This window comes from Oncorhynchus tshawytscha, linkage group LG12, assembly GCF_018296145.1.
Source record: "Oncorhynchus tshawytscha isolate Ot180627B linkage group LG12, Otsh_v2.0, whole genome shotgun sequence".
Taxonomy (NCBI): Eukaryota; Metazoa; Chordata; class Actinopteri; order Salmoniformes; family Salmonidae; genus Oncorhynchus; species Oncorhynchus tshawytscha.
In genome coordinates, this window is record NC_056440.1 from 47,245,986 (window position 1) to 47,258,464 (window position 12,479).

At 41.9% G+C, this 12,479-nt stretch overlaps 1 protein-coding gene across 6 annotated transcripts in view; it reads right to left on the minus strand.

Annotated features, from left to right (window-relative positions):
• LOC112263420 (semaphorin-6A) overlaps positions 1 to 12,479 on the minus strand; it is a 96,391-nt gene that overhangs the window by 5,836 nt on the left and 78,076 nt on the right. For 4 of the 6 annotated variants that reach the window (XM_024439602.2, XM_024439601.1, XM_024439600.1 and 1 more), the window contains one exon: positions 11,751 to 11,906. The exons of the other annotated variants lie outside the window; for them this stretch is intronic. In XM_024439602.2, the coding sequence (XP_024295370.1) occupies positions 11,751 to 11,906 (156 nt within the window). The remainder of the gene's footprint in view (positions 1 to 11,750; positions 11,907 to 12,479) is intronic. 6 annotated transcript variants of the gene reach the window in all.

Sequence of the window (12,479 nt, forward strand, 5' to 3'; positions counted from 1 at the left end):
TTTTTACTCCTGAACTTATTTAGGCTTGCCATAACAAAGGGGCTGAATACATATTGACTCAAGACATTTCAGTTTTTCATTTTTGATTAATTTGTAAAAAATTCTAAAAACATCATTCCACTCCAATTTAGGCCTGTGGTCTCTAAGTTATTGTCTTGTGACTGAAATTACATCTGGAGATGTTGTTATATTTGAGAAGTGTTGGACTGAAATGTTTGACTTATAGATAAATATTTTGTCCAAAAAAATGTGTGTGCCGTTTTCTGGCAGTACTGGCTCATTCCATTATAATTCTTCTAAAACATAAATACATATGTCTCTGCCTCACTTGCTTACTTTAGGAGGGACATGGAAAACTTTGTTAGAAAACTTTAGTTACATTGAATTGAAGCATATTAATCGTCCACAATTGTGCAGTTCAAAGAGTTGGATTTGACTTGAGAACAACACAGTCAGAGGGCTGAGAATGTCAGACCTAAGCATCCATTGTTGAGAGAGGAGTGCTATGGAGCTGGCAGTTTGTCTTCTCACAGTGTGGAGGAGGGTTAAGGCATTTCTCAACCAGCAGTGACTTGGTCTCCTTCAAACATAGCTCCCCTGCCTAGAGCAACTAGGGGGGATTTAAAAACAACCCCAAGGCCTCCCGAGACCTTTGAAGATTTATATCTTTCATGTATGAAGTCAATTGTTTCTCATCTTAACTACAAAGAGGGCGCAACCATAAAGGACACTAAGGCCTCAGACAAATCAGAAGATGGCAGTCTTTTAAATCAAGGTGGCTTTATTCATTTGAAGGGCTCATTCATCAAGGAAACTGACAATCAACTTTTTGCTACTAGAATGTTCTTGGATGACCTTGAGCCCCAGAGTATCAAGGACAGTGTTGAGGCTCGACATTTACAGTAACTTCAAAACCCATGACTTTTTCCACATTTTGGTGTGTTACAAAGTGGGATTAAAAGGGATTTAATTGTCTTTTTTTTGACAATGATCTACACAAAATACTATTTAATGTCAAAGTGGGAGAAAAAAATCTAACATAAAAACAGCTGAGTCACCTTTGGCAGTGATTACAGCACACCTGGATTGTACAACATTTTCACATTGTTGTTTTAAAAATTCTTCAAGTTCTGTCAAGTTGGTTGTTGATCATTGCTAGTCATTTTCAAGTCTAGCCATAGATTTTCAAGCAAATTTAAGTCAAAACTTTAACCAGCAACACTCAGGAACATTAAAATGTACAACTCCAGTGTACATTTGGCCTTGTGTTTTAGGTTATTGTCCTGCTGAAAAGTGAATTTGTCTCCCAGTGTCTGTTGGAAAGCATTGTGAACCAGGGTTTCCTCTAGAATTTTGCCCGTGCTTAGCTCTATTCTGTTTCTTTTTATCCTAAAAAACTCCCTAGTCCTTTCAGATGACAAGCATACCCATATCATGATGCAGCCATCACCATGCTTGGAAATATGATGAGTGGTACCTTGGTGATGTGTTGTGTTTGCCCCAAACATAACACTTCGTATTCAGGACATAAAGTTAATTTCTTTGCCACATTCTTTGCAGTTTTACTTCAGTAAATCTTTTCTAACAGGATGTATGTTTTGAAATATTTGTATTCTGTACAGGCTTCCTTCTTCCCACACTGTCATTTAGGTTAGAAACGGAGTAACTACAACATTGTTAATCCATCCTCAATTTTCTTCTATCATAGCCATTAAATTCTGTAACCATTTTAAAGTCACCGTTGGCCTCATGGTGAAATCCCTGAGTGGTTTCCTTTATATCCATGCAACTTATTATGTAACTTGTTAAGCCCATTTTTACTCCTGAACGTATTTAGGCTTGCCATAACACAGGGGTTTAAAACTTATTTAGCTTTTCAGTTTTCATTCATTTGTAAATATTAAAAAATATATAATCCACTTTGACATTATGGGGTATTGTGTGTAGGCCAGTGACATAAAATATCAATTTAATACACTTTAAATTCAGGCTGTGACACAACAGAATGTGGAAAAAGTTAAGGGGTGTGAAAACTTTCTGAAGGCTCTGTAAAGCAATCTTAATTATTCATTGCCTAAAAATGTGTTCTTATCCAAGGTGACTAATATCATCTAGTTTTGACTCTCATTGTCAGATTGCAGTGTGAATAGCCACCAGGAGAATACATTTCCTGTCCAACAATCTAATTTGAATTTCATACCTCCAAAAGCCTTGACACAGATATTTAATACGCATTCCTACGTGTCAAAACAACCCAGCACTTCCATGTAAAATGAGAAACATTGTCATCTAGTCTGACAGAGATGTGTGAACATTCTCATAGACAGTCTTTTAATCTGTGTAGCTAGTGGAACCCAGTTGTTGCTTATACTGCCTGCTTTGTCTGGGCAGACTTCAAAGCCACTTGTACTTCATAGCATGGTTGTCCAGAGCTGTAACCTCTACATACACAGGCATTGTCTGAAAATGATAAAATCTCAATCTCACTGAAATGTGTTCATTGATGTGTAACTGCCACTCGCTGAAAGACTAAACGGTACGAACACAAAACACAGTACATACCCCGTTGACTAGAAGGGAGGATGAAAGGAAATGCTTTGAGGTTACAGTACATCTACCATGCCTTGGAGAGAACCCATTTCTGTGTTCAAAGATTACTCTTGTGGTCATGGTTGTCTTTTCAACTTGGAGGAAGAGGCAGACCATCACATCCAACTAACTATGTTCACACCATTTGGATGTATTCCGCATCTGCTAGTATTATATGGATGAATCAGCAAAAACGAGTTAATGCTATTATCTCACCACCCAACTCAGGCACTACCAATGTATTAACCTCCCAAGATCAAGGAAATCCGCCTACTCTCCAGTAACTGTAAGGTGGGAGTGCTTTGCTTTACTGAAACATGGCTAGATGGTTCGATAAAAAACGCTGAGATTGAAGATAAAAATGATATAGTAATTAGAATAGACCGCAATCGCAAAGGCAGGGGAGTTTGTACTTATGTAAGATCAGAGATTGGGTTCAACTACAGATTTAGATTTAAGCCATGATGAGACTGAAGCTGTGTTGCTGGACATTCTATTACCAAAATGCAAACCCATTATAGTCAGAACCTGTTACAGACTACAAGACCAGTTTATGAATTGTTGGAGGAGACTTGCTCCAACTGTACAGATTTTGGTAAATCAGATGTTATTGTTACTGGTGATTTTAATACAGACATGCTTAAAAAGGACAATGTTACTTTTAAAGCTTTTAAGAATGGTTTGAATCTGTTTGCCTTACACCAGCTGATTAATGAGCCCACCAGGGTCTGCCCTTCTACCCAAACCATCATTGAACTTGTGTTGGTGTCGGATAGATCAAGGATGTCAAACAGTGGGGATGTAAAATATGGGCTCAGTGATCATTCCATCCTTTTTTGCAGTAGGACGGTTCAGAAAACAGTTTTTTAATTGTCATAACTCAATAAAAATGTGGTCTATGAAGAACTATAGTGCAGATTCTTTTGTTAATTGTTTGAGCAAATTGGACTGGTTTACTGTATTGAAAATGCAATGAGGTGGAAAATGCCTGGGGAAATTTTAAATAATTGTTTTTAGATGCTGTTGACAAGCTGGCTCCAGATAAACATTTTTTGAATTAAGCAAAGAACAGAACCATGGCTAAACAATCATATTTTAAAAGCAATTAAGCTAAGAAATGAACTCTTTCTGGAGTTCAGGAAATCCAAGCCAGAGTACGTTTTTATAGACTGTAAGAAATTATGAAATGAGGCTAACAGGATGATAGAGAAGGCCAAGAGAGATTGTTTTAATGACAAAATAGGTGAGAACAGGAACAATCTGAGTTGACAATCTGGATGTGTCTGAAGCTGTTAGGTTACACTAACAGATTAAAGAACAAAGCTCGAAATCTTAGCCTGGACATTGGAGCAAAGGTTACATCAGACAAGACCATGGTTGCAGACAGTCTGAAAAGCTACCTAACAACTATAGCTAAGTTACCTTGTCAATCAGGTTGTTATTTAAAATATATATATATATATATTTAACCTTTATATTTAACTAAGAACAAATTCTTATTTACAATGATGGCCTACCCCGAACAAACACGGGCGCCGCTGGGCCAACTGTGCGCCGCCCTATGGGACTCCTAATCACGGCAGGATGTGGTACAGCCTGGATGGGGAGAGCCAATTCTAGCAGTTTCGAGTTTTAATCGAAAAAGTGTCTGAGTCAACTGTGCTAAAGAAGCTGGCCTTGACAAGCTGGCCGGTTCCCCTCTTTCCACTGGGATTCTCTGCCTCTAACCCTATTACAGGGGCTGGGTCACTGGCTTACTGGGGCTCTCTCATGCCGTCCCTGGAGGGGGTGCGTCACCTGAGTGGGTTGATTCACTGTTGTGGTCATCCTGTCTGGGTTGGCGCCCCCCCCTTTGGTTGTGCCGTGGCGGAGATCTTTGTGGGCTATACTCAGCCTTGTCTCAGGATGGTAAGTTGGTGGTTGAAGATATCCCTCTAGTGGTGTGGGGGCTGTGCTTTGGCAAAGTGGGTGGGGTTATATCCTTCCTGTTTGGCCCTGTCCGGGGTGACCTCGGATGGGGCCACAGTGTCTCCTGACCCCTCCTGTCTCAGCCTCCAGTATTTATGCTGCAGTAGTTTATGTGTCGGGGGCTGGGGTCAGTTTGTTATATCTGGAGTACTTCTCCTGTCCTATTCGGTGTCCTGTGTGAATCTAAGTGTGCGTTCTCTAATTCTCTCCTTCTCTCTTTCTTTCTCTCTCTCGGAGGACCTGAGCCCTAGGACCTGAGCTCCAGGACTACCTGACATGATGACTCCTTGCTGTCCCCAGTCCACCTGGCCATGCTGCTGTTCCAGTTTCACCTGAGCCCTAGGACCATGCCCCAGGACTACCTGACATGATGACTCCTTGCTGTCCCCAGTCCACCTGGCCATGCTGCTGCTCCAGTTTCAACTTCCACCTGACTGTTCTGCCTTATTATTATTCGACCATGCTGGTCATTTATGAACATTTGAACATCTTGGCCATGTTCTGTTATAATCTCCACCCGGCACAGCCAGAAGAGGACTGGCCACCCCACATAGCCTGGTTCCTCTCTAGGTTTCTTCCTAGGTTTTGGCCTTTCTAGGGAGTTTTTCCTAGCCACCGTGCTTCTACACCTGCATTGCTTGCTGTTTGGGGTTTTAGGCTGGGTTTCTGTACAGCACTTTGAGATATCAGCTGATGTACGAAGGGCTATATAAATCAATTTGATTTGATTTGATTTGATTTGACAACATGAAATCTGCCTGTACATGTGACTTTTTCCTCTATGCAGATGCACTACCATTCAAAAGTTGGGGTCACTTAGAAATGTCCTTGTTTTTGAAAGAAAAGCACATTTTTTGTCCATTAAAATAACATCAAATTGCTCAGAAACGCAGTGTGGTCATTGTTAATGTTGTAAATGACTATTGTAGCTGGAAACTTCCATTTTTAATGGAATATCTACATAGGCGTACAAAGGCCCATTATCAACAACCATCACTGCTGTGTTCCAATGGCACGTTGTGTTAGCTAATCCTAGTTTATCATTTTAAAAGGCTAAATTGATCATTAAAAACCCCTTTTGCAATTATGTTAGAACAGCTGAATACTGTTGTTCTGATTAAAGAAGCAATAAAACTGGCCTTCTTTAAACTAGTTGAGTATCTGGAGCATCAGCATTTGTGGGTTCGATTACACGCTCAAAATGGCCAGAAACAAAGAACTTTCTTCTGAAACTCGTATAAGTCTATTCTTGTTCAGAGAAATGAAGGCTATTCCATGTGAGAAATTGCTAAGAAACTGAAGATCTTGTACAACGCTGTGTACTACTCCCTTCATAGAACAGCACAAACTGGCCCTAACCAGAATAGAAAGAGGAGTGGAAGGCCCCGGTGCACAACTGAGCAAGAGGACAAGTACTAGTTTGAGAAACAGACACCTCACAAGTCCTCAACTGGCAGCTTCATTAAATAGTCCCAGCAAAACACCAGTCTCAATGTCAACAGTGAAGAGGCGACTCCAGGATGCTGGCCTTCTGGTATACCAACCCTTTCGACATCCAAGCATACCCTGAAGACATGCTTTGTCCACCAAGAGCCAATGTAAGAGGGAACACTTGACCATAAACCGATTCATGATAGGAGTTGTTATGGGCATATTGGATACTTCACTGAATTTATACACAATTACTGTACACCTATATACAGTCAAATATGACTGTATTTATATATTCTCTCTGCTAAGCTACACAATATATGTATATGTAACTCTTTAGTCGGAGGCTCGGAAAGGCTATCTCTCTAGTTCAGGGGTGTCAAACTCATTTTGCCCGTGAGCAGTATTCGGTCTTCACAGAGGTCCGGAGGGCCGCACTGAAAATTCTTTACATTTCTTTGATGTCAAAATTAGCAAAACAATAGTAATCTATAAAAAAAAAAGATAATCGATGCTCCCTGACTATCCAGCTTTTGTTTCGGGATTCTTAGCAACCTGGAAAGAGCGAAGAGATGTAAGTCCAATCAAATTTCTTCAGTTTCCATTTGTTTTTTTCCCAATTATAATTTTTTTAACCCCTCGCGGGCCGCATTGAATGGGCCTTGAGTTTGACACATGTGCTCTAGTTGAATGGGCATATATCCTTCTCTGTTGGCTGCATTTATTTTTTCCAACTAATTGGTCTCTTGACCAATCACATCAGATCTTTTCACATCAGCCTTGGCTACATGCACATATGCACCTATAACGACTAAATTTGTCAAACAATTACAACTGAAAGACCACCGATTTATGATCAAGAACATTGTGCTCAAGCTAAGCATGTGAAGATCTATTCAGATCAAACTTATGCTGCGGAAATTATTCATTAATTTAATTACAGTGCAATTTACAGTGAATAATTTAAAGAGAGAGACTTGGGTTTAAATGTAAGACCACCTTAGAAAAAGACAAAGAGGCTGCACTCTACTGTGTGTGGTCTCTGACGCAAAGGAAAAGGACAACCAAGTGGGGCAACATAATGCAAGCTAATTGGGAGAAAGGAAACCCGTGGCTTGAAGCTTGACATAAAAGGCGAAAGTGCGCAAATGTAAAAGTAACAGGTCAGATTATTTTTTCAGACTTCTGCAACCAATATTTCTGAGAAGTCTAAAGAAATGAAACATATAGTACCAGTCAAAAGTTTGGACACACCAACTCATTCTGTCACGCCCTGACCTTAGATATCTCTTTTTTATATATATTTTGGTTAGGTCAGGGTGTGACTAGGGTGGGTAATCTGGGTTTTTGTATGTCTAGAGTTTTTGTATGTCTATGTTGGCCTGATATAGTTCCCAATCATTGTCTCTGATTGGGGATCATATTTAGGCAGCCCTTTTTCCCACTTTCTGGTGTGGGATCTTGTCTCCAGTTAGGTGCCTGTGTGCACACCAGTAGCGTCACGTTTCGGTCGGTCGGTCGTTTGTTTTGTTTTGGTGAGTTTCAGTTCATTCAAAATATGTGGAACTCTATTCACGCTGCACCTTGGTCTCATCATTACGACTATCATGACACATTCAAGGGATTTTCTTGATTTTTATTATTTTCTGCATTGTAAAATAATAGTGAAAACATCAAAACCATGAAATAACACATATGGAATCATGTAGTAACCAAAAATGTGTTAAACAAATCAAAATATATTTTAGATTTTAGATTCTTCAAAGTAGACACCCTTTGCCTTGATGAAATCTTTGCACACTCTTCTCTCAAACAGCTTCACCTAGAATGCATTTCCAACAGTCTTGAAGGAGTTCCCACATATGCTGAGCACTTGTTGGCTGCTTTCCTTCACTCTGCAGTCAAACTCATCCCAAACCATCTCAATTGGGTTGTCATGTGATTGTGGAGGCCAGGTCATCTGATGCAGCACTCCATCACTCTCCTTATTGATCAAATAGCCCTTACACAGCCTGGCGGTGTGTTGGGTCATTGTCCCGATGAAAAACAAATGAGAGTCCCACTAAGCGCAAACCAGATGGGATGGTGTATCACTTCTGAATGCTGTGGTAGCCATGCTGGTTAAGTGTGCCTTGAATTCTAAATAAATCACAGACTGCATCACCAGAAAAGCACCCCCACACCATCACACCTCCTCCTCCAACCCTCCCTAAACCAAGATGACGCTAGGCCAATTGTGCGTCACCCCACGGACCTCCCGGTCGCGGCCGGCTGCGACAGAGCCTGTGCTGCGATGCAGTGCCCTAGACCACTGCGCCACCCGGGAGGCCCACAAATGAACTTTTAACAGGGCACACCTGCTAATTGAAATGCATTCCAGGTGACTACCTGATGAAGCTGGTTGAGAGAATGCCAAGAATTTGCAAAGCTGTCATCAAGGCAAAGGGTGGCTACTTTGAAAAATCTCAAATATAAAATATATTTTGATTTATTTAACGCTTTTTTGGTTACTACATGATTCAGTATGTGTTATTTCATAGTTTTGATATCTTCACTATTATTCTAACATGTAGAAAATAGTAAAATATAGAAAAACCCTTGAATAAGTAGGTGTGTCCAAACTTTGACTCGTACTGTATATAGACTCAATAGGAGACGGCATACCATTGTTTCTCCCAGTTCACCTAAATATTACATTGCAGTATATACAATCAGAGGCTTCCTGAGTAATTCTGTTATTTAGACATTACAATACAGTAAATTAGATCGCTGAGCAGTGAGGACCTAATTTCTATTATTCCCTTTATTCAGAAGTACCTAGTAGACTTTCCAGCCTGATAATGGTGAGTGTTCAAACTGAAATGACATTTTGGCACAGTAATTGACACCAATCCAAGGTTGTGCCCCTATCATGCCACTCTCCTTGGTACACAGGTGCCAGTCAACTGAAGCTGAAAATAACCGATCTAGATGCAACTTGCTAACTGTCTGTCTATTCCAAGTGTAAATTGCCAACACTGAAGGTAGTGAAAAAACATCAGAATTGGGCTGCCTGTCTAAACATATCCAATGATGTTCCTGTGTAACTTCATGGGGTTAAGAAATGCAACACAAAATATGTATCCATGGAGGGATTAGAACAGTGACTGTGCAACAGACGACCAAGGCGACAGAGCGACGGGAGAGAATTCCCCCTCCCTCCCTCCCTCCCTCCCTCCCCCTCCCTCCCTCCCTCCCTCCCTCCCTCCCTCCCTCCCTCCCTCCCTCCCTCCCTCCCTCCCTCCCCCCCCCTGCCCTGTCTGGATAGCTTTTGTAATGAACCCATAAATTGGAGAGACACACAGAAATGGCCACAGGTCGGAGGGAGAGAGGGGGAGGACGGGACTCATTGCCTCAGACAGGGCAGGGCAGGGCAGGGCAGGGCAGGGCAGGGCAGGGCAGGGCAGGGCAGGGCAGGGCAGGGCAGGGCAGGGCATAGATAGATAGATAGATAGATAGATAGATAGATAGATAGATAGATAGATAGATAGATAGATAGATAGATAGATAGATAGATAGATAGATAGATAGATAGATAGATAGATAGATAGATAGATAGATAGATAGATATGACTTCAGTTGGTAGAGGGTAGGATGCTCTATAAATATGGTTAGTAATACATTTGCACTACATAAGGTACAGCCTTGGAACATTCCATCTCGACAGATGAAAGGTCCTGTGGAAGGGAGACTATTCACAATGGTAGCAGATGGTGGTGCGGGGGGAGGTAGAGGGGGAGGGAGGGTCACAGGAGAGAGAGGTGGGATATCACACGGATAGATGAGCCCAGACACAACGGTGCTCAAATGTACTGGGACAGCAAACCAAGCAACATTGGTGCTCTTTTCTGGCAGAGGGTGAACTATTAAATATCCACAGTGCGGATACTCATTATTTTACCATTCTAATCATTCCAATGTGTTGCCCGAATACATATTGGTACTGTAATATTCATTAACAGATCCCACAAATGAGTGAGCTTCAAAATAGAAAGTTGGAATTTTATATCATTTTAATTGCAAGCAAGGATTAATCTGGGGGCTCAGAATTTGGGGAGTTATACATCTGCAATATTTATAGTTTAATTTGTTTAATTAATGTCAATGCAACTACATTTGTTCAAAACATCTGGTGATGAAGAATTCAGATTTCCCTGTACTGTATGTACAGTATTCATGTTCATTTGGCTAAGATGGAGGTTTAATGACTCTATGGTTATGCTTTGAGACAGTGGCTGTCATACCCTATAACCTTAATGTGTTAGATTGGCACTCAGCACTATGTTTTCACAGTACATTTGGCACCTGGAGCTAGGAATGAGAAGAGAAGTGCACCTGCACATGGGAAAGAGGGATAAGGACATAAGGAGATGAGTACTGTTGAAAGGGGTGCTCAATTGCCATGCAGCGATGGTTTAAGCTGCATGAAGGCAAAATGGAGCTTAATACATCAAAGTAATCCTAGCAAGAACATAAATAGTCAAGCCAGAGTTTAAAAACCAAGCCATGAAAACAGTCACAGAACCAAAACAGACAATATCATCAGAGCTCACTTTCATAGCAAAAAAAAGCAGCTAGAGCTGAAACTGAACTTATAATACAGAGAGACAAGCTGCAAAAGTGACGTTGAAAAGAAAATAGAGAAAAATACTGTGAGAAGCTTGAGTTTGAATGTGATCCCTTGTTGCTGTTAACTCGGTTGCCATGATGGACGGGGCCAGCCAGGACCCAGGTAACAGCAACGAGGGTAGCAACACCACGGTGATGCTGTTTAAGCATGCCGTATTCTCTGCCACCATTGTGTCTGTCTGGTCTGCCTATACAGGTGTCTGCCTCCAGCTTCCAGAGAGGAAAGCGACAGGAGAGAGACAGCTAGCTCACTGAGCTTCATCTAGACTGCATCACCATTCTCCACCCTTCCAGTCTTTTCTCACAATTTCCATCATGGATGGTGACAATGATAATGGGGGAAACTCCCTCCAGTCAATATTTTCACCAATGCTTTCACATTTGTGATGGGAATTGCTCACTTCAGGAGAAGAGTGGAGAATTGTGACCCATCCCTACAGTACAAACCCAGAGACCTCACACACTGCCATGTACCAAAGAGAGAGAGAGATAGACTCCTCCTCCCTGATGACCTCGCCCTAACACACACAGTTCTCTAGCTGTACTCCTCATTGGTGTGTGTGTGTTTTGTGGATATTTATGAGGCCACCGGTCACCTCTAATCATCCTTATTGATTATCAATATCTACTCATGGTAACCACTCATCTAATAAGATGAGTCAGGTAATGGAACTTCTAATGGTTTTCCTGCTCTATTACGGTACATGACATTGATCATGCCAGTGTAATCATGGCTGTGTTTTCTCCAGGCATCTTTATGTGTCTGGGTTTAAAGTGACCTTGAGCCAGCTGGGATGTTAAGACAGCAAAAAAAGGGCATTCAATGTCATGTCCCTGCACAAGATAAAACTGGGGCCATCTTCTTGTGGAAATAAATACAGTGAAATCTTCCTTTTTTTCCTGAAGCGTAATGGTCTGTATATTACATCTCCTCAGGGACATTAGAGTCTTTGTTTAATAAATCTCTCTCTCCGGGGTGAGGCCATTTGTTCTCTCCTGACACTGTTTCAGTTCTGGGCTAGTCAGCTGGAAGCAGACACAGTAAATCTCATCCCTGCCACAGAAGAAATGGACTTTTCTATTCCAAGGCTTACCATTGGCATCCTGCTGGGTCTGAGAGGGTACTGCCATATAGGGGTCCCTGTTATCTGAGGGCATGGGGGTGTCCGCCTGCTCCACCATGCCGCCCCGACCCAGTGGTCCTCCTGCAGGGGGATGGGCCGTGGTGGGGAATGGGAGGGTGGGATGGTCTGCCGGGCACAACACATGTTAAACTCTCCTCACACTCTCTCTCACACAGATGTGCATACGCACACACACCCACACACACTCGAGGAGCAGATGGGCTGTGCGAAGCTACAAGACAGTGTGCCTGCCTAGTGAGGCGACCCTGGACAACTGATTACTGGACTCTGTATCTCCAGGGAGCTGTGGCCTTGCAGGAAGGGAGAGATAGAGAGTCTCTGAGGAGAGGACAACCTTTCCTTTCCTCACTCACATGTCATGCTGTCGCTGGCAAGAACTGAACCACCTCTCACACGATCACCTCAGGGAAGCTTTGATATGAAGAGCAAGAAAAAGCCCTATCCCTCCCTAACAATCCTCCCTTCTCTTCACGTCCCAGGCTCTCCTCTACCCGTTACGTTTCAATGTCAATCTATCAGCTATATTTAGTAGAGCGCTTTGTAAAAAGCCCAACTTCAAGACCAAATTAATCACGAGGGGTAAGATATTAATGTCCTCCAACCTAAATTACCCTTCGGATTTACACTCCTTAATGAAACCCTGCACTGCTGGCCTATCGCTGGCCACAGTTTAAAAAG